Here is a 23,758-nt window from a genome sequence, read left to right on the forward strand (position 1 = left end):
AAAGAGAAAATGTGGGTGGGTTGGGGAGAGGGGAGAAATTACCAGAAGTTAGAGAAATTGATGTTCATCAGGTCAAGTTGGAAATGATCCAGATGGAATATGAGGTGTTGTTCCTCTAACCTGAGTGTGGCCTCATCATAGCAAGTAGAGGAGGCTATGGACGGACATGTTGGAATGGGAATGGGAAGTACAATTAAAATGGGTGACCACTGGGAAATCCCAACTGTTGCGGACAGAGCAATGGTGCTTGGCCAACTGGTCCCTCAACGATGTAGAGGAGCTGCACTGGAAGCATCAGATATAGTAGATGACCTCAACAGTCTCGCAGGTGAAGTGTGTCTCACATGGAAGTCTATTTGAGGGATGATCCCTGCCGAATTGCAGGTGAAGTGTTGCCTTACCTGATGGACTGTTTGGGGTTCAATTTAAGTTTCAGTTTATGTTCATAATGAGTGACTTGCATTTGCCAGAAAACATGTGGCTTATGTCAATAAAATTGCCAAATATAGGACTTTTGTGGAAAGCATGGTAGTGAATATGACCTAGAAATTACTCTATCACATTTTTTGGCTTTAATATGGTGTTTTGGATGACACCAATGCTGTTTTTAAGTCACAAAGAACAAGATCTTGAATTGTCAAATTCACAGAAGAGGGTGAAGTTTTCTGGCATAACATTGCACTGACCCTGACCGTTGCTCATTCAATTTGGTGTTCCCTATTGATATGTTCTAAGTTCTTGCAGTTCCCTGCATCTTCACCAACAGGAAAGATCTCTGCCACAGTACAAATTGCACTCTTCCAGCTACAGGCGAGTGTTGCTGCTGAATACGTGGGAGATGGGTGCAAGAGTGCTCGGGGCAGTCAGAGGAACCTGGACAGGTAGGTGACCTCCCTAATGCAGCAAACCTCAATGAATGTTGGTCCTTTTAATAACTTTCATGGGAAAATATCACTGAAACATGGTTGTTCATGGGCAAATAATTATCATTATTCAGAATAAAAATGACGGAGAATAATAATACAGCCCGAAGACATACTGGGTAGGTTAATTGGTCATTGTAAATTGTCTTGTGATTAGGTTAGGGTTAATCAGTTTGTCAGGGGTTGCTGGGGTGGTGTGGCTCAAAGGGCCAGAAGGCCCTATTTCGTGCTATATTGCTAAAATAAAATAAAAATAAAATAAATAATGATATGCCCCCCTACAAAATGAGATTGCCCAATCAGTAGCCACAGATCTGCAAATACATGCAAAATAGCTCTACACCAGGTTAATCAGATTTTCAATAACATTACATTGATTGTCTTGACCTGCAGAATCCAATTTCTACCTTATATGTTTTGTTACTAGCTTTTGTGGATTGCAGACTTGGATCCAGCACAACAAACAGCAAATAGTATGAACTGATCATTGAGTATGGTAAGCTCCCTTTGATTCCTTCACTTCAGGCTGAACATTCACAGGTAAAGCCATAATCTCACAGAACTTCCTAGAATAAAACAAACAAATACCTGAATCCAGGGATGGCCTTTGCAAAGCCGATGACTTTCTGTATGCTGTAACTAACAAGGTCAGCCAGATGAGGCAGCATGGAGAGCTCTTCAAACTCCTTGGAATTTCTACCATCATCATCATCCATCCCAAAACCGGAGAAAGATGACCCTGCTATCTGAGACATATCTGTGTCGATTAGAAGGTAAAATACAACATGATCATTATCCTCACAAATGCACTATTAACACTTTGATATTTCATTGAAATGACAATTAACAGCTCAAACCTACTGCCTCCACCATATTGATATTGCAAATCTTGTGTCAACATGTTATTTGTACATAATTACAGAGAAATTAAGAAAATGAAATAAACTCCACTCATACATCCAACCCCTTGTCAATATTGCTCTAATGACCCATTCTGCTCCAGTAACATCCTCTGGGCCTGGCTCTGCTGCAGGCCCTCTGGTGCTGAAATCCAGCATTTGTTACTTCTGGACTTAATTATCCTGGATACATACAACAGGCTGGAGTGGTTAGCAAACAGGGATACACTCCTCTTCCCCCAATAATCAAAAGTAATCTATATTGTGTGACTGTGGGCACACGCACATGTACTCATCCCAAAATATCTATTGAATTAACATGTCCCTCCCAAAGCAGACCAATTTAAATTAAGTGCACACTTCTGACTCTTCCAATGCACTTCTGGCTAGCTTCCTATCTCTTACTGTGGATAAATTTATTCAATCTGTCCTGTACTTCAACTCAGATAAGTATTGTTTATATGTCAGTCTTATGCTTGTTAATCTACAGTGGCCTCTGCTTTGACAAAGCCTCAGTTTAAAATTCATCATCTTTACTTTCAAATCGATCTGATTCTAAAACCTCTTTCAGATCTATAATGAACTCACCTGTTGTTGTCGAATTCTGGCCTCTGGTGCAGCTCCTATTTTGAGTGCCCTAAATCTGGAACTCCTTCCCTAAACCTGTCCACCTTTCTGTCATTTTACACCTCTAAGTAATACTTCAAGCTTGTCATACTGGACTTTCATTAAGGATGTAGATGTTCTGGAAACCTATTCTGCTTGTCAGCTGCTTATTTGCCACCACTTTTCATAACTGAATTGGGCAGGCTTGCAGAGATGTGATCTGATCTGCAGAGTGTAAGGTCACTTAGCTCTGTCTATTTGTATGTTGCTTTTGCTGCTTGGGATGCATATAGTCCTATGCGACAAAAAGTCCTGATGAAGACATTGACTGTTCATTCCCCTCATAGATGCTGACTGCTGAGTTCTGCCAGCATTTTTTGTGTGTTGATATGGGTCAATTGATCAATTTTCGAAATGCCTAGTGCTGGTACCTGCATGATCTTCTGCACTTATTGACCCAGGGTGGATCCCCTGGCTTGACAGTATCAGTAGGGTGAGGGATATGCTGGACCATGATGATATATATTATGGTGGTGTACATTTCTGCTGCAGGTGGTGGTCCACAGTGCTACATGTATGCATAATTTCTTACTGCATTTGTTTCCAGAATCTATGTTTTTTTTTGCTCCAATTACCACTCTGAGTCCATCCAATTTAGCGTGATGGATGTGTCTTTAGTGCAAAGAAGGGACTTTGTCCTGATAATAACTGCTATCAGTGCTGACTTCTACCAGTGCTGTCACTGATCAGTGATGATGAGAAATAGGTTAATCAGTTGTATAGGTTTACTCATTCATGTGTTCTTCAAGGTTTAGGCTATGGACCCCACCATTAACAGAGAGGTCCATGGAGCCCAGGTTGTGAGCCCGTGATTTAGGCAATTCATTCAGCTGTGGTGCTCCAAAGCCTCTCTTGGTGTACCCAGAGTACATTTTGTGTACTTCTTTCAGTGTTTCTTCCAAGTGTTGTTCATCAGCTGAGGGAGAATGGTAGGTGGCAACCAGGTGGAGATTTCACTGCTCATATTTGACTTGATGATTTGAGACTGTGTGGAGCCTGATATATAAATAGATCCCCATATAGGAGTGACTTACTTTATAATATAGAGCAAACCCTGTGAAATGCCCAGGTTAACACAGCCATAGTGGGCAATAATTACTGATAGTAAGAATGTGGATGTAGGATCCAGCAACCGATTGGGAGATCAGAAGCTCGAGAGGAGGCAGTTACATTCAAGTCCGCTGACTGAGTAGAAAAAAGCAATCAGTGTTTGGGATTGATTAGCAGGAACAAATTAAAGGAAGGAAGGGGCAAGCACAGCAGTCATCGTAGGAGTGGGCAGAGTTAGAGTGATGATTTTTGAGGCTTTAGCTCATTGAGGCTTCAGTCAGAGGATGGAAAGACAAAAAGCTGCAGGTTGATTTACATTTGCTCAGTTAGGACAGTAGAAATGCCAGGCAGTATAGCTGAATGCTCCTCTTGTGAGATAAGAGAAGGCAAGGAGACCTCCAGTGTGCCTGACGACTAAAGCTGCAAGAAATACATTCAGCTGCAGCTTCTAACAGTCTGCGTTAAGGAGTTGAAGCTGAACCAGATGAACTCCAGCTCATTTGGGAGGCTGAGCAGGTGATAGATAGGACATATAGAGAGGTAGTTACACCAAAGGTGCAGGACCCGGGAAACTGGGTGACTTTCAGAAAGGGGAAAAGGGTTAAACGGCCAAAGCAGAGTACCCCTGTGGCCATTCCCCTCAGCAACATCCCTATCCCTCCCCAACAGTATACTTTGGATACTGTTGGGGGGAGACTTAGCAGAGGAAAGTCACAGCGATCAGATCTCTGCCATTGAGTCTGGCTGTGTGACTCAGAAGGGAAGGTGGGGAGAAGAGGCACACTGTGTTGATGGGGGATTCATTAGTTAGAGGAACAGAAAGGAGGCTCTGTGAGTGAGAACGAGATTCCCAGATGGTATGTTGCCTTCCGGGTGCCAAGGATCGGGACATCTTGGATCAAGTCCTCAGTATTCTCAGGTGGGAGAGTGAACAGCTGGAGATTGTGTTCCACATAGGTACCCATGACATGGGTAGGACGAGTGATGAGGTTCTGCATAGGGAGTTCAGGGAGTTGGGTGCTAAATTAAAGGACAGGAACTCCAGGAAAAACGTCACGGCAGTGTTCAGTCAGGATAGACTGGAGAACTTGTCAAGTGAGGCTTTACGGGTGGAACTGAGAAATAAGAATGGCATGATCACCAATGGTCCTAGGGATGTTGAGGAACAAATTTGTAAAGAGATCACAGACTGTTGCAAGAAACATAAGGTTGTGATAGTAGGTGATTTTAACTTTCCATATATTCACTGGGACTCCCATACTGTAAAAGGACTAGATGGGATAGAATTTGTCAAATATGTTCAGGAAAGTTCCCTTCATCAGTACGCAGAAGTCCCAATGAGAAAGTGTGTGATACTGGATCTGCTGTTAGAGAATGAGACAGGGCAGGTAACAGAAGTTTGTGTAGGGAGGCACTTTGCATCCAGTGACCACATTGCCATTAGTTTCAAAATAAATATACAAAAAGGTAGGTTTGGTCCATGGGTTGAGAACTTAAATTGGAGTAAGACCAATTTTGATGGTATCTGAAATGATCAGGCAAGTGTGAATTAGGACAGTCTGTTTTTTAGCAAAAGAGTATCCGATAAGTAGAGGTCTTCAAAAGTGAAATTTTGAGAGTACAAAGCTTGTATGTGCCTGTCAGAATAAAAGGTAAAGATAACAAGTATAGGGAACCTTCGTTTTCAAGAGATTTTGAGGCCCTGATTAAGAGAAAAAGGGAACTGCATAGCAAGCATAGGCAGGTAGGAACATTAAGGTTCTTATGGAGTATAAGAAATGCAAAAGAACACTTAAGAAAGAAATCAGGAGGGCTAAAAGAAGGCATGAGGTTATCCTAGCAGGCAAGGTGAAGGAGAATCCCAAGGGACTCTACAGATATGTTAAGAGCAAAAAGATTGCAAGGGACAAAATTGGTCCTCTGGAAGACCAGAATGGTAATCCAGGTGTGGAGCCAAAACAGATGGGGGAGATCTTAAATAATTTTTTTTGCATCTGTATTTACTTAGGAGACAGACACAGAGTCTATAGAAGTGAGGCAAAGTGGCATCAACTTCATGGAGTCTGTACAGATTACAGAGGAGGTGTTTGCTACCCTGAGGCAAATCAGGGTGGATAAATCCCCATGGACTGACAAGATGTTCTCTCGGACCATACAGGGAGCAAGTGCAGAAATTGCCAGGGCCCTAGCAGAGATATTTAAATCATTCTTAGCGACAGGAGAGATAGAGGATTGGAGGAGAGCCAATGTTGTTTTTGCTGTTTAAAAAAACCTCTAAATACAAATCAGGAGATTATAGGCCAGTGAGTCTGACATCAGTAGTGGGAAAGTTATTGGAAGGGACATGGTATAATTATTTGGATAGACATGGACTGATTAAGGATAGCCAGCATGACTTTGTACATGATAGGTCATGTCTAACCAATTTATAGAGTTTTTCAGGGAAGTTACCAGAAAAGTGGATGAAGGCAAGGCAGTGGATGTTGTCTACATGGATTTCAGTGAGGCATTTGACAAAGTCCCGCATGAGAGGTTAGTCAAGAAGGTTCAGTCACTCAGTATTCAAGATGAGGTAGTAAATTGGATTAGACGTTAGCTTTGTGAGAGAAGTCTGGGAGTGGCAGTGGAGGGCTGCCTCTCTGACTAGAGACCTGTGACTGGTAGTGTGCCACAAGGATTGGTGCTGGGTCCTCTGTTTGTCATCTATATCAATGATAATGGATGATAATGTGGTTAACTAGATCAGCAAGTTTGCAGATGACACCAAGTTTGGGGGGGTGTGGTGGACAGTGAAGGTGGCTATCATGGCTTGCAGAAGGATCTGCATCAGCTGGAAAAATAGCTGATGGAATTTAATGCAAACAAGTGTGAGGTTTTGCACTTTGGTAAGACCAACCAAGGTAGGTTCTACATAGTGAATGGTAGGGCACTGAGAAGTGTGGTAGACAAAAAGGGATCCAGGAATACAGGTCTATAAATCATTGAAAGTGGTGTCATAGATAGATAGGGTCATAAAGAAAGCTTTTGGCACATTGGCCTTCATAAATCAATGCATTGAGTACAGGAGATGGGATGTTATGTTGAAGTTGTATAAGACGCTGGTGAGGACTGATTTGGAGTATTGTGCGCAGTTTTGGTCACCTAGCTACAGGAAAGATGCAAATAAGATTGAAAGAGTACAGAGAAAATTTTCAAGGTTGTTTCTGGGTCTGGAGGACCTGAGTTATGAGGAAAGATTGAATAGGTTAGGACTGTGTTCCTTAGAACGTAGAAGACCGAGAGGAGATTTGATAGAGGTAAACAAAATTCTGAGGAGCATTGATAGGGTAAATGCAAGTGGGCTTTTTCCACTGAGGTTGGGTGGGACTACAACCAGAGGTCATGGGTTAAGGGTAAAAAGGTGAAAAGTTTAAGGGGAGCATGAGGGGAAACTTCTTCACTCGGGGGTTGTGAGAGTGTGGAACAAGCTGCCAACACAAGTGGTGCATGTAAGCTTGCATTTAATGTTTAAGGGAAGTTTGGATAAGTACGTGGATGGTACGGGTATGGAGGGCTATGGTCTGGGTGCAGGTAGACAGGAGTTGGCAGTTAAATGGTTTTTGTATGGACTAGATGGGCAGAAGGGCCTATTTCTTTAAAGTGCTTCTCTATGACTGAGTGCAACAAGCAGAAACAAATAAATAAATGCAAAGATGCTTGGTAAATCAAAAGCAGTAAGAAAACAGTTCAACAATCAAGCTACCAGTCTTTATATAGTATTGTATGACATGGGAGGGTGCTCAGCCCAATGAGTTTATGCCAGTTGTAAGAACAATCACCCTAGTTATTTTCCATGTTAAATATTCATTCTCACCATCTCTCCCCAGATCTCCCTTCCACTCACCTATGCACTCAAAGTAATTCAAAGTGGCCAAATAACTTGCCAATCTGCATGCCTTTGGGATATGGGAGGAGACTGGAGCACTCAGAAAACCTACACAGTTACAGGAGAATGTATGAACTCCAGACAACACTGAAGGTCAGGATTGAACCAGGGTCTCTGCAGCAGCTCTACCCGCTGCACCACTTTGCCGTCCAGTGAAGGAACAAAGGAGCTCAACACATCTATCGATTTGGAGGCCACCCAATCACCATTTTATGCAGCTGCTCAGTGCACTGCAGATGAGCATATGGAATTCATCATGCTAGCCTAACGTAGGTTAAGAATTTTAATGGGCCTTGAGGTATAGCTTCTTACTTTGAAAACTGCTTCTGTGCAGTTGAACAGAATGCACTTCTGCCAGAATACAGATTATAAGCCTTTAAACTTGAAATTCCTTGGCATTAGCATTTCAGAGGATCTGTCCTGGGACCATCACAAAGAAGGCACAGCTATGCCTCTACTTTCTTAGAAGTTTACAAAGATGCAGCACGTCATCTAAAATGTTGACAAACTTCTAGAGACGCGCAGTGGAGTGTAGACTAACTGGTTGCATCATGGCCTGGTATGGAAACGCCAATGCCCTTGAATGGAAAAGCCTACAAAAAGTAATGGATTACAGCCCAGTCCATCATGGGTAAAGCCCTCCCCACCACTGAGCACATCTACATGAAATGCTATCGCAGGAAAGCAATATCCATTATCAAAGATCCTCACCACCCAGGCCACGCTCTCTTCTCACTGATGCCATCAGGAAGGTGGTACAGGAGCCTTAGGACTCACACCACCAGGTTCAGGAACAGTTATCACCCCTCAGCCGTCAGGCTCTTGAACCAGAGGGGATAATTTCACTTGCCCCATCGTTGAACTGCTCCCACAAGTAATGGACTCACTTTCAAAGACTCTTCATCTCATGTTATAGAAATTTATTATTTTTGCTCAGCTCAAGCTGATAAAACCTGAAGTACAGGCATAGCCAAGCATGCTCATTTGTCAATTGCTAGGAACTTTCAGACTATTCTAGTGGCGTTTAGTATCATGGCTTTCTGCAGATTTACATAGATATTACTGTGTAGGCCTAATTGTTTAATACTGTTGTGTAGTGACTTCTGGATGACACCAGTTATAGATATTGTTATCGGGACAATGTATACGCTGTTCATGTTTCAAAGTCTTTCAATTACCTCTTTTAATTCAGCATATTTTTTTGTATTTGACAGTTTTCTTTTGCACTCTAGTTGTTTGCATTTTTTTGTTGGTTCAATTGTGTTTCTTTGTATTTACTGAGAATGCCCAAAAGAAAATGAATTTCAGGGTTGTATACGGTGACATACCTTGTACCTTGATAATAAATTTACTTTGAACTTTGGCTGGTGAGTACAGGGAACTTCACTTGCCCTATCATTGAAATGTTCCCACGACTTGTGGACTCACTTTCAAGGACTTTTCATATCATGTTCTCAATATTTATTGCTGATGTATGATTATTATTTATTTCTTTTTGCGTTTGAACAGTTGTCTTTCTCACACTTGTTGAACACCCAAGTTGGTGTAGCCTTTCGTTGATTCTATCATGGTTATTACTCTATTATGGATTTATTGAGAATGCCCTCAAGAAAATGAACCTCGGGGTTGTATATGGTGACATATGTGTACTTTGACAATAAAGTAAATTTGAACTTTGAATGCTTTGGGCATGGGGATGCCCCCAAGTGTAAAAACATACTCCCATGTGAAATCTTGCAGATTTATTGCATTTATTTATCTCTTTTAAAAAAAATCTTGGTGTTTCAATCGCGCAAATTCAAATTCTTCTGAAGTGGATTATTCAAATGAGTAGAGCTATGCTTTTTTAAAATTACAATCTTTCTAATACAAATTATTGAAAAATAGAAGCAGGAATAGGCCTTTTAACCCCCTGCATTAACTTTGCCATTTAAAAAGATCTTTTACTTCCTGATCTTTTACTTGACATTTTCCTGCATTAACCACATTTCCTTGATATCTAAAAATTTGGCAATCTATGAAAGTCTCCCTCAGAACTAAGTACATCTGCATTAAGTGCAACCAGCTGCAGCTCCTTACTGACTATATTAGGGAAACAGAGCTGAAGCTGGTTGCCCTTTGGTTTGTACAGGAGAATGAGGACGTGATAGGAGCTACAGGGAGGATAGAAACCTTAAGATGCAGGATGCAGTAGCTGGGTGACTGTCAGGAGAGGGAAAGGGAAAATGCAGCCTGTGGGCATTCCTCTTAACAACAGATACTGTATATTGCTTTGAATACTGTTGAGGGTTGGGGATGAATTAACAGAGGAAAGCCACAGCACCCAGGTCTCTGGCACCAGCAGCTCTGCAGCTCAGAAGGGAAGGGGGTGGGGGGGGGGGAGTGGTGTGGTGATAGGGGATTCAATATTTAGGGGAGCAGAGAGGAGATTCTGTGGACGTGAAAGAGACAGCCATCTGGTATGTTGTCTCCCAGGTGCCAAGGTCCAGGAGATTTTGGATTGGATTCATATCATTCTAAAGGGAGAGGGTGAACAGCCAGAATTTGTGGTACTTATTAGTACTGAAAACAACATAGAGGGGAAAAGGAATGAGATCCTGAAGAGAGAATATAGAAAGCTAGGCAGAAAGCTGAAAAGCAGGACCTCCAAGGTAGTAACCTCTGGATTGTTGCTTGTGCCACATGCCAGTGAGGGCAAGAATAGGATGATCTGGCAATTGAATGTGTGTGTAAGGACTTGGTGCAGGGGACAGGGTTTCAGATTTGTGGATCATTGGGATTTCTTCTGGGGAAGGTATGACCTGTACAAAAGAGACAGGTTATTCTGAACTTGAGGGGTACTAATATCCTTGTGGGCAGATTTGCTAGACACTGATTCCCTGGGAGACAGGCACCAAAGACTCATAATTTAGTTTGGTCATTAAGTAAATTCTGTGTCCACAAGTGCAGTTCAGAGGCTGGGTATCCTGTGCTGATTAATTCATCTGCTGATTCCCCAAACATTTTCCACTATCTACAAGGCACAAATCAGGAACATGATGGTACACTTCCATTTGCTGGATGACTGCTCAATAACTCTGAAGAAGCTTGACACCATTCAAAATAAACCAGACTGTTCAAATGGCATCCCATCCACCACCCTAAATATTAATTTCCCCGCACCTCTGGCATAGCCACAAAATGCACTGCAGTTTCATATGACAGCACTTTTGTGTACATGCAATCTGTACTACCAGGCAGGATAAGGGCAGCAGGCTTATGGAAACAACCACCTGTGGCTTCCCTTCCAAGTCATACACCATCCAGACTTGGAAATATATTGCCTGTCCTTCACTGTCACTGGAAATATTTTCTACAGCTCCATCCTTAACAGAGCTGTGGGAGCACTTTCACCAGATGGATTGCAGAAGTTCAAGATGCTGGCTCATCACCACCTTATAAGGAATGGGCAATAAACACTGGCTTCGGCAGCAGCGGCCAGAAACGCCACCCAAAAAACACCAAATCAATTTAAAAAGCTTCTCTCGCTTTCATAACAGCTGTAGTATTTGTTCCCAATGTCTGGATACCATGTGGAGTGTGCCATTCTGCAAAGCAGTGTTGACAGTTGGGCTGAAATGTGTGTAGTCCCCTCAACACACGAGCAGGTTCTGTTTAAGCACATGGTTCTAGTTATAAACCATCATAATGCTATTTTGAATGTCTTTCAGCATTTATTTGCAATCTTTACTTTTGAGAACATTAAGATCTTCTACAAGATAATGAGGTGGCTTTATAGGGCAGAAGTAGAGATGTTTCCACTAGTACCTTTAAGAGAGAAAAGTACACTTCAGAGGGAAATCAGGAGAGCAAAGAGAGGACATGTAGTAGTTCTGGCACATAAGATAAAGGAGAATCTCAAGAGATTCTACAAGTTTATTAAGAGCAAAGGGGTAATAGAGAAAGAATAGGTCTGTTAAGGTTTAATGTGGTCATCTAGGTGTGGAGCCATAGGATATGGGCTAGATGTTAAATGAATATTTCTCATCTGTATTTACTGTGGAGAAAGCCATGCTGTGGGGAAAGAATAAATTAATACAATAATGGTGTGTTGGAACATATCCACATGATATAGGAGGTGCTGGCAGTCTTAAGGCAAACATCTTTCCCCATTATCTGGAACTCACTATGACAAAGTGTAGCTAGATAAACAGTATTTAAAGAAAAGTTCGATAATTGGCATGGAAGAAGGCATTTGAAGTATGCACTGACAGAATGAGATTAGGAAATGCGTGCAAGAGTCCTGTAAATCATGTATATGGACATGTTGGATTAAATAATCTTTATCTATGCTGTAAGTCATTATTGTACTTTGGAAATATATCATACCTCTGGATAGGCTGCAACCACCTGAAGATGATGAGTTAAAGGAAGATAATGAATTGTCAGAGCAGAGATCCTGTGGTGGCTCAGTAGAAAAGGACTCTCCAGAAGCTTCCATTACAAATGAAGTCCGTATCGGTGGCTGTAAAAGAAAAGAAAAATGGACGATATAATTGACATCATCCATGGTTATGTGTGCAGGGGAAAGCTGAGAAAAGGGCTGTTGGAAGATGATACTGCTTTCTTATTTGCCTACAGAATAAAAGATGAATTTGAATTTATCTCACATTTTTCATGCTCTCAAAGCTCTCCAAGTCACTTCACAATTGGCGAGATGATTGTAGCTATGTTCGCACACACTGAGATACCCAGAAACATGAATGATGTATGTAATGGTTTTGGTGGTGGTACTTCAGGGATGAGTCTAGAAGATAATGCCACAGTAGCTCTGTATTTGTTATATAAGCAGTAGAACCAGCCTAGAAAGCATCTTAGAAATTTGATCATGTCACACAACCTTTTTATGTACTGTACTGTGCATTAAGAATTTAATGTTTGCTTGATTGCTAAAAGTGATCAAATGCATGATGTGCTAGTAACGCACTTCTGGAATGTTGTTCTGGGTCCTCAATGCCCATTATGTGCATAAGCACAAGGGCTCCTAGACATGTCGAGTTATGTCAAATAGAGTAAAAACTTGTCCTGACATCACTTGCATGAAATTGCACTGTGCAGTTTAGACCCACTAACAGCATGGACTATGCACACCGAAGTAGTTTGAAACCCAAGGGTTGTGCTGTGTGTGTGTGTGTGTGTATTATAGTGTATTATATATATATATCATATCATATTATATATATATATATATATATATATAAATATAAATATAAATAAATAAATAAAGGGACTGTTAGGGAATTAATGGTGTCCATTATCTTATTGCTGTTTAAGTGTTCTTATTTCGTGGTTGCTTCCACCACCAAGTCTGAGCACACTTCGCTGCAGCTTTATTGTCCAATGATCTTCCCTCAACCACCACTGATCATCTTCTCAACCAACACACCATATTCTTGATCACCCAGATGATCCCATTTCCTTCCCAACTTCATTTCCTGATCATCCCATTTTTATCCTTCTCCCCATCATTGTCCTGACTGATCCACAGTGATAATCATCCCACAACCCTAATCCACTCAATTCCACAACCACCTTCATTCTTCACAGCAGTAGAAAAGACCTTAGTGCAAGAGTAGGTGTGCAAAGCCTGTTATTTTTTCCCCCAATGATAGCTATGGTCTCATGTCTATTATAGCAAAGTTTAGAGGAGGGGTAAACATCAAATAAGCATTGTTGCCTCATAAGTACATTAGAATTTTTAGAATAACATTAAATATTGCAATACTCCCAAGAATATTGACCAGAAATTCAATTATATTATGCTGTGAAGCATTATATAGAGTTTTCTCATTGCAAGGGATTTTGGGTATGTTGTTCTCTAGGTGTTGCTATACCTGGGGCAGCAAAGTTTATTTCTTCCAGCCACAGCTCCACGGTGCACCCAAGCCCAACCACCATGTAGCAATGTCATCCATATGCTGCAAACCCCACCCCGCTAAGACTCAGGCCCCTAATCCTCCTGACTACCACAAGGCCTCCACTGTCCTCCCAAAAGCATGAAGCCCCTCTGATTTGTGTGATTTCCCATGGAGGCCTCCCATCTCCAATAGAGGCTTCAACCTGCAGCCTTGCCCTGCTCTACCACTACCACCTTGGCAACCGCCCCAGAACCCGATCTGCTCCCATTTCCCCATGCCCTTAATTCACAGCCTCTTCATCGTAATCCTTGTTCCCCCTCACACCATCCAGTGTTGACCAGTGTTTAACCTTAAATCTTATTTTATTTAAAAATATCACTATCATAACACACATCAGTGCACAGACACTAGGCAGTATAAACTTAGACTTCTTGTACATTCCATGTTAAGAGTAATATCCATTGAAGAAGGAAATATAAGACAGACAATAGAACATTACTAACATGAACATTATGGGAAGATTCTTCACTATGTGCTAGCTCTTCAACAAACTGAATTATAATTTCATTACACCTACCCCATTTGACACAATGCTCAAAGGAAAGATCGTTATTCATAACCAATATTATATGAGAATATAGTGTTCGGGCCAGGGGTTTGGAGGATGGAAGGATGCAGACATGAGGAGGCAGGAAGTCAAGACAAGGATGCCTTGTAGTGGTGTGCAGAGACTGGACAAGATCTAGCTGATCAAGGAACCAGTCGAATGATGGATGGGAAGTGATTTGGGTTGCCAAGGGGAAAGGCAAAAAGCTTGATTTGCATGAGTGGGGCTCCAACCAAAAGTATTATTATTAAAATCTGGTTGTTCATGGAGTGCCCAGTAACAGGAATTCTCCAGAACACCATGTACTGATTTCTGGGGGGGCACATTCCAAAAGAAGCTATGTATAGGGATAGCTATTCACCTTTGATTGGCATATGAGTTGAATCATGTATTCAAAGATTTTAATCTGGCCCTTTCAGTTGTAAATCAGCCTTGCACAACTGAAGCAATCACTGGGTCAATGATCTGGAAGCACGAGTTCAAATCCCACCAACTGCTTTAATTTTTAAATAAATTCAGTTAATTAAATGACTGTGGGATTAAAAAGTCAGAATAAGTAATGGTGACTATGAAATAGCTAGATTGTAGGGGGAAAAATCCATCTTTTTCAGTATTCTCCTTTAAGGAAGGAAATGTGCCACCCTTACCTGGTCTGGATCACACAACTCTTGTGATTATATCCCCTCTGAAATGACCAAGCAGGCCACTTATTTTAAGGGAAATTTGGGATGAGTAATAAATCATAGGCCTCAAGAGAAGCAAACTTATCCCCAAAATGAAAGAAAATGTCCGGTTTTATTTTGGGTTTGCATCAGTTAAATTTATTGTAGATTTGTGTCCAAATGCTAATTTAGCCCTATGTAGCACACTTGATGCTATGGTAGCACAGCAGTTAGCACAATACTGATATAGCTGAGCCGTTCTGGAATTCAGAGTTCAATTCCTGTGCCATTTGGTAAGGATTCTGTCTGTCCTCCCCGTGGAATGTATGGGTTTTCCCTGGGTGCTCTGGTTTCCTCCCACAGTCTAAAGACATACCAGGTAGGTTAATTGGTCATTGTAAATTCTCCTGTGATTGAGTTAGGATTAATTGGGTTTGTTGGGGGTTGCTGAAGTGGTATGGCTCGAAGATCTTGCCAGGTCTCCTCCACGCTGTATCACTAAAATAAAATAAACAATCACAGACTGGTACCCAGTCAGGTAGGTTCTTTACATGCCTTTCATCTTTCTATATCTACAAAGGTCCACAATTCACCCCCTACCCTAACTCCACAGCACATACTCCCAATTCGTACACTACTCCTCATTTCCCACAGCACATAGTTTCACTGCCTACTCTCCCTCTATCCCGCCTCTCTTGCATCCTCCAAACCCCTTCACCACAGACCGAGGTCTAATAGTTTCTCTTCTCACCATGGCACACAGCTCCTGTACCTTTCCTGCACCCTGTTTCTCACAGTTTAAGTGTTTCTTCCTGACACTGACACAAGCATAACCCCTGATTAAACCCCAACTAAAAAATGGCCTCAGACCAGAAAACTTGGCTAATATTTAAACGTGAAATTGTGCAATGTTCACACATATGCATTTAATTTTGTGGTAAGGTGACTGGGGAGACAACTTCTGAAATTGTCATTGGCATTTGCAAACAAGCAGCCTTTTAGATGCACTTGAATTTCTGAGCCACCATTTCCTCTATTACCACCATGACAACATGTCAACTAGACTATATGGCAGGGATATATCTTAGGCCACCCAGAAGTCATATTGCATGTTTTAGGCTTTGCGACCAAGTTTGTGGACAATTTTAAGATAGATGGGGGAGGGTGGAGAAACAGGTAGTGTTGAGGAGGCAGAAGTCTGCAGAAGGCCAGACCAATTAGGAGAATAGGAAAAGAAGTGGGAGATGGAATACAGTGTAGGGAAGTGTATGGTCTTGCACTTTGGTAGAAAGAATGAAGGCATAGACTATTATCTGAACAGGGAGAAAATCCAAAAATCAGAGGTGCAAAGGGACATAGGAGACCTCATGTAGGAATCCCTAAAGGTCAACGCAGACTGAGTCTAAGGAAGACAAATGCAATGTTAGCATTCATTTCAAGAGGAATATAAAAACAAGGATGTAATGCTGAAGCTTTATAAGGCATTGGTCAGATTGCACTTGGAGAATTGTGAGCAGTTTTGGGACCCTTATCTAAGCAAAGATGTGCTGACATTGGAGAAGGTCCAGAGGAGATGCACGAGAATGATTCCAGGAATGAAGGGGTTAACGTATGAGGAGCATTTGATATCTCTGGGCCTATACTTGCTGGAGTTTAGAAGAATGAGGGAGGATCTCATTGAAACTTATCAAATATTGAAAGGCCTAGATAGAGTAGACATGGAGAAGATGTTTCCTATATTGGGGGAGTCTAGGACCAGAGGGCACAGCATCAGAACAGAAGGACATCCCTTTAGAACAGAGATGAGGAGATATTTCTTTAGCCAGAGGGTGGCAAATCTGTGGAATTCATTGTCACAGATACTGTGAAGGCCATGTTATTGAGTATATTTAAAGTGGATTTTGATTAGTTAGGGTGTCAAAGGTTAAGGGGAGAAGGCAGGAGAATAGGGTGGAGAGGGATAATAAATCAGCCATGATGGAATGACGGAGCAGACTCGATGAGCCAAATGGCCTAATTCTGCTCTTATGTCTTATGGTCTCATGATGTAATTAGAAAAGTATATATTTTTTATTTACCTCATTTTTATTTTGAAAATATTAATTTTTCAATGTGAGTAAGCTGCTATCTCATCCAATGAGTTTGGAAATCAAGAACTGGGTAGTTTGATTTCTCCTCATCATTAACTTATCCTACTCCACCATACTCTATGTCACATGCCATTTACTGTATAATCATTTTTAACTGAAAGCCAACTATTTTTAAGGGATATTAATCTGAAAAAAATTACATGACTCTGTGTTAATCCATTGTTCAAAAAAAAATCAAATCTTTCTTGCTCCAAACCTGCCCCCAACTCAAAACCATCTCCCTAAACTAATCTCCTCATCCACCCTCAAATCCTCCGAACAACCAGGTCAGAGCACAATGCTTGAATGTGGAAATAGCACATAATTCAATGGGGAGTTTGAATGGATGGTGCCTTTTCTCATGATGTTATTAGCACTAACCTTTAAGTAATCACAATTTTTGTGAAGTCCCTGCCTTAGCCCAACTCACACAGGCAATACATACTCTGAATTCATGAAAGTCCGAATACGATGTATCATATGTTTTATGGTGCGCATCAATCAACGAGGCAATCAGTTTTTCTTGTTCATCTGACAACTTTGGTTTCATAGCCTCCTTTATGGCTTCTTCTTCTTTCCGTTTTAAAATCATCTCCTTTTTCCTCTGAACTTCTTCATCTGTTAAAATGACTGAGCAGAAGAAAGGGAAACATTTAAGTGGATGAAACCATCTTGAGCTCTCTTTGGTCTTATAGCTGTGCATGGACTGATAGATTTCAGTCAGCATTATAAGGCTCATTACTGTATATGAGACACAAAAATTAGTCTCCTTAATCAACTCTACAACATGCACAAAATACGAGGTCAAATTGATATGAAAAGAACATGGAAACAAGTTACTATTTGTTCCATATATCACAACAACAGTGACCTACTACCAATGAAGCGCTCTGATCATGGAGATGTGAATGGTATGTATGACTAAGCAAATTAATTCACCTGAAATTTATAAACACCGTACAAAGTTTAAACACGAATGCAAAACTTCTAATTGCATGCATTCCACACTAAGACTTGTGCCTCAAATACTTCAGGGGATCCAAGGGAACCTTGCTTTGTGGATCCAGAACTGGCTTGCCCACAGAAGGCAAAGAGTGGTTGTAGACGGGTCATATTCTGCACGGAGGTCAGTGACCAGTGGTGTGCCTCAGGGATCTGTTCTGGGATACTTACTCTTCATGATTTTTATAAATGACCTGGATGAGGAAGTGGAGGGATGGGTTAATAAGTTTGCTGATGACACAAAGGTTGGAGGTGCTGTGCATAGTGTGGAGGGCTGTCAGAGGTTACAGTGGGACATTGATAGGATGCAAAACTGGGCTGAGAAGTGGCAGATGGAGTTCAACCCAGATAAGTGTGAAGTAGTTCATTTTGGTAGGTCAAATATGATGGCAGAATATAGTATTAATGGTAAGACTCTCGGCAGTGTGGAGGATCAGAGGGATTTTGGGGTCCGAGTCCATAGGACACTCAAAGCAGCTGCACAGGTTGACTCTGTGGTTAAGAAGACGTACGGTGTATTAGTGATGAGAGGCATTGATCATGTGGATAGTCAGAGGCTTTTTCCTAGGGTTGAAATGGTTGCCTCAAGAGGAAACAGGTTTAAGGTGCTGGGGAGTAGATACAGAGGAGATGTCAGGGGTAAGCTTTTTAACTCAGAGAGTGGTGAGTGCGTGGAATGGGCTGCTGGCAACAGTGGTGGCGGCAAATACAATAGGGTCTTTTAAGAGACCTTTAGATACGTACATGGATCTTAGAAAAATAGAGAGCTATGGGGAAACCTAGTGATTTCTAAGGTAGGGACATGTTCAGCACAACTTTGTGGGCCGATGGGCCTGTATTGTGCTGTAGGGTTTCTATGTTTCTCAGACCTCTTCCAAAATAAGTAATTTATTTTGCTCATCCCATTCATTGCCACGTTTAGGATCTTATGTTGAAACAGATATTTCCACAATATGATAATATTATTTCATGAAGCTATATGCTGTAAAATTCTCTAGAACTGTTTTTATGAAGTGAATGGCAGAATTTCTTGCCCACAGAATTTTCTAACAGCAGTCTTTTTTCATTTACATTTCATATAGCAATATATGTAGCACTATTTATGTAGCACTTCCTGCATTGTAAAAATGGTTGAAGCAGCTGGACTTATCAGACAAAAGTTGATGTTGAACCATAAAACATATTAGGACAAATTGGCCAAAGAGAGGGTTTATGTACTGCTTTAAATGAGAACAGAGGGGAAGAGAGCTGGAGAGGTTTCAGAATGGAATTCCAGTGACACTGCCATCAATGGTGTAAAAAGATGGGGATGACCAAGAGGACTAAATTCAAGTAAGTGCAGATATCTGACAGCTAAAGGACCAGAGAAGAATAGAGGCAGAGAAGGATGAGCCCATGTAGGGATCTGAAAACAAGAACATAAATTTTAAAATGGTGGTATTACTGAACTTGGAGCCCAAGTAGTTCTGACTAACAGAGGAATGAACTCAACTTGACGTGGTAAATTTTTCGATGAACTAAAAGTTAGAGTAGAAAGAGTGTATTAGAATAATCAGGTCTAGGAATAGCAAAGGCGCAGGGCAGGGTTGCAGCTGTAAAAAAAATAAATATCACTGTTATTTAATGACACACTGAAATAGTCAAAGCATGTCCATTTGATTGATGGGATTTCCATTGTATGAAAGATAGGAATACTTCTTGCATGGTGAGAAAATTGTATCTGGTATGAGTGCAACTTCAAAAATCATAAACTTCATAGATGAAAAAGAAATCCATTCATACAAGTTGTTGAAACTTTTTAAAACTTGAACAAGTGAATCTGCTGTGGTGGATCAGAGGATTTAACACAAAAAATAATTCTGCTAGCGATTTTGTTACACGTAACTTTGCCTTTGACTTGAAGGCCACAAAATCTAATTTCTTAAAGTAAACATTTGCTAAGATCAATTAATGATTATCAGTTTCTCTACAGTTTGCCAGGTGTAGGAAATTCCAAGGTCCTAAAAAAAAGTGACTGTGTCTTGCAATTTTTATTGAAAAAATGTTCCATACACTACAAATTGTGACTCTCTGATGCGCAACAAAGATGTCATTCCAGAACAAAGGAATGGAAAGCTTCTCTTTCCAACAGATGTAATAATCCTACATGGAGCATCTTGGTATGGCTGCAAGTAAGATTCTAATGAGATAACCCACAACACAAAACTGCTCCTGATAAAAAATTGTTTTTCCATTCCAAGTCCAAGTCCATTCCAGATTTGAACACTAGGATCTTTTCTAACATACGCCTAGACAGAAGGCAGAGTAAAGCTGGCCAACTTAGAGCTATCAATCTCTTTCATCAGCTGTTCTCAACTTTACTCTCCTTCTTAAGTCTGAAGATTCAATTCTACGTGTTCCTACATTTTCATTGTTAAAATGATGATGTGACACACTTTTCTATCCCAACATAAATTGTCAGTACACAAATACTTTGAGATTTCTTACTTCATTTACACTTGCGTTCAGTCTACAATCTTTTGGCTTACATCACTATGATCATGATGTTACGGAGGAGCGACAAAGCCTTTAGACTTAAACCTCTTTTAATCTCCTACTCAGAGAACACAAGGGCTTTAAAGGAGGAAGATTTAACAAAAAAAAGCCTGGTTGCATTTCCCTCCCCTTTCACTGAACAATATTCTCTGGACAACAGAGTTTTGCTCTTTGTCAAAACCCCCTTGGACATCCAGTTAACATCAAGCAACATCCCAGCAGTATTTTTCCACTCTAAACCCCACTTTATTCTTACTATGCATGACCTAGGATACTTATTGCCATGTCCAAGGCTTATACACATGCTGTGTATAATGAGTTGTCATTTCAGAGTTAAAAAACAATGATAAATGTATCATTCAGAAAATTTGAAAGAAGCACAAATTAATATAGGCATAAATGCATCAGTGCATCCTTGGAAGACATTACCCTGCAAACGTTCATGGCATATTGAAGCCATATGGCCAGAGTATATAGGCAAACCTTAAACATTTCCAAGACGACATTATCAATTTGGCAAATAAGGCTGTGTTTGATGAATTAGACCAGGATGCTGTGGGCAGTTGTTGATTTATGATGAAGAGCTTTCAAAGGAAAATTCTGTCAGAGCTTGAGCAAGAAGTCACCAAAATAGTTCAAGATTTGCACCGGTATTCTTCTACATCAAAAAACTAATAACCATTTTCAAAGACTTGGATCCCAAAAACAGAGTGTGGCATTATAGGTGGTTGCATGATAGAAGATTGCAATAAAGAGCTTTATCAGACAAAGATGAGGAGAGTTATCCAATTTTCATCAACATCTTCTTTAAATCTCATTCATCGATCCCTCAGGAAAAACCTCTGCTACCAACACAACAAGCTCATCACCATCACAATCCAAACACCAGTGACAACTCTACCTCACACCTCCACCTTCATGTGAAAAGTTGCCACTTAAATACAAAGACGTAGATTAGAAGCGGAGCAGACCATTCAGCCCCTCAAGCTTGCTGCACCAATTAATAAAATCATGGTTGATTTGACTCTAACGTCAACCTGTGATAACTTTTTCCCTCTTGCTTATCAGCAAGATTTGCCTTTCATAACCCTTTCACGATGAGAGTTCCAAAGAGTCGTGACCTCTGAGGGAAAAAAAGCCCTCACATATGTCTTGTGTGGGCGATGCCTCACTTTTAGGCAGTGACCCCTAGTTCTAGACCAGGGGTCGGCAACCATTACCACTGAAAGAGCCATATGGACCCATTTTCCACAGAAAAGAAAACACTGGGAGCCACAAAACCCGTTTGGCATTTAAAATGAAATAACACTGCATACAACAGTTTTTTTTGCCTTTATGCTATGTATAAACAAACTATAATGTGTTGCATTTATGAAATTGATGAACTCCTGCAGAGAAAACGAAATTACATTTCTGCATGCAACAAAAACATTTTGAACTCCGAAAAAAAGACGTTGGGTTGAACGTTACTCCATAGTTAGCCTACCTTCGATCGAAAAATTAAAAGAAATCGCGCACTGGCGGGTGTCAGGGATTGGCAGTGGTGATGTATATTAATAGCGATAAAAAACACATTGTGGCGGTGTGCTACACACAGCGCTAAAATAACGACACTGCAGTCAAAGATAACTTTATTTGAACTAAACAGCCTTGCTTTAAAGCCTCCATCAACCCGCCCCCGTGGGCGCGGATGCCCCAAAAGACAGGTACTCACAAGCCCCCGTAGGCCATCTCCCTTAGCCAGAACGGTGGCTAATTGTGAGCTGGTTCGGATGTGCCAGGAAATGGGGTCGCCACAACATTTTATTTAGATTGTACAAGATCACCATAATCTTCAAATTTCGAATTACATTTCAAAAACTAACAAACCATGGGGAGCCGCAGCACAGAGATGAAAGAGCTGCATGCGGCTCCGGAGCCGCGGGTTGCCGACCCCTGTTCTAGACCCTCCCGCAGGAAGAAACAACCTTTCTAAATCCACTCTGGCATGACTGTTTAGAAGCCTGCATATTTCATTTGGTGATAATTCTCAAAAGATACATTATGTATGTACTCATCATCTTACATGTTAGTTGTTAATAAAAATATTTCAGAATTTTAAAATACTTGTGTTGAGGTATTTTTAAATGTTTACATCTTTTGACTGAAATTCTTGAGCTCTGGAACATAGTTTTTACATTGAAATTAATGGGAAATTTACTGACTTTTGTACAAAACAGTTTCCTGGAACACAACCCTTTTGTAAATCAAATAATTTCTGTATTTACACTTTGCAAGTTCTTGCGGTTATTATAATGTTGCCCAGCAGGTCAGATCTCTAAAACAAGCTCTCAAACGACATACCACAGGACAATAGAGAGTGTTGCTGCTGAATGAATGGAATGATGATGGGAGGGGAAATGAAAGAACACTCCCAAAGAGAGCAGGATAGACTGGTGAAGAACAGACCTCATTGTTCTTTGTGCATGAAAGGTAGTGGTGGTCTGCTAGGGCTGCAGCACAGTTCAGTCCTGGTGTGAGGTTGCCGAGGTGGTGTGAAGACGTAAGTAGAGTATTTGATTGTCTGTAAAGTTTGAAGTTCAAAGTAAAATTTAATATCAGAGTACATACATGTCACCTCATACAACCCTGAGATTCATTTTCCTTCAGGCATACTTCAGCAAATCTACAGAGTAGTAACTGTAAACAGGATCAATGGACAACAAACTTTGCAAATGCAGATATGGATAAATAGCAATAAATATCAAGCATGAAAGAACAAGATAAAAGAGTCCTTAAATGAATGTAATTATCCCCTTTTGTTCAAGAACCTGATGGTTGAGGTGTAGTAATTGTTAAACCTTCTGCTGATAGCAACAGTGAAAAAGGAGCATGGCCTGGGTGGTGAGGATCTTTGATGATGGGTGCTGCTTTTCTAAAGCAACATTTCATGTAGATGTGCTCAATAGTTGTACTGGGCTGAATCCAATTCCTTTTGTAGGACTTTCCACTGAAAGGCACGGGTGTTCCCATACCAGGCCGTAATGCAGCCAGTCAGCACACTTTCCACTAAACATCTATAGAAGTTTGTCCAGATTTTTCACAACATGGCAAATCTCCACAGACATCCGAGGAAGTAGAGGCGCTGTCATGTTTCTTTGCAATTATACTTATATGATAGATCCAGGAATTTCACCCCCCCCCCCCAATTAGGCAGAAGACATAAAGGCTTGAAAGCTCAAGGACAGCTTCTATGCCACTTTTATAAGATTATTGAATGGTTCCCTAGTACAAATAGAAGGCTCTTCTTGACCTCATATATCCTGAAGTAGTAAAACCTGGTGGTTCTGTGGGTAAATCAGAACTATTGTTTCTCAGACCAGTAAGATTGATATAAGAACAGAAAATGCTGGTGAGAGGCCTTCAACTCTAGTTCTCTCTCCACAGATGCTCCCTGACCTGCCAAGAGTTTCTAGCATTTTCT

The 23,758-nt window shown here is 40.9% G+C and overlaps 1 protein-coding gene across 3 annotated transcripts in view; it reads right to left on the reverse strand.

Moving 5' to 3' along the window:
• Positions 1-23,758, reverse strand: part of LOC132384700 (vitamin D3 receptor-like) — a 211,624-nt gene that overhangs the window by 72,127 nt on the left and 115,739 nt on the right. For all 3 annotated transcript variants that reach the window (XM_059956074.1, XM_059956072.1, XM_059956073.1), the window contains exons 5-7: positions 17,204-17,388; positions 11,832-11,967; positions 1,512-1,680 (exon numbers count right to left, since the gene is read on the reverse strand). In XM_059956074.1, the coding sequence (XP_059812057.1) occupies positions 1,512-1,680; positions 11,832-11,967; positions 17,204-17,388 (490 nt within the window). The remainder of the gene's footprint in view (positions 1-1,511; positions 1,681-11,831; positions 11,968-17,203; positions 17,389-23,758) is intronic.

The sequence above is a fragment of the Hypanus sabinus genome, chromosome X1 (genome assembly GCF_030144855.1).
Source record: "Hypanus sabinus isolate sHypSab1 chromosome X1, sHypSab1.hap1, whole genome shotgun sequence".
NCBI classification, from domain to species: Eukaryota; Metazoa; Chordata; class Chondrichthyes; order Myliobatiformes; family Dasyatidae; genus Hypanus; species Hypanus sabinus.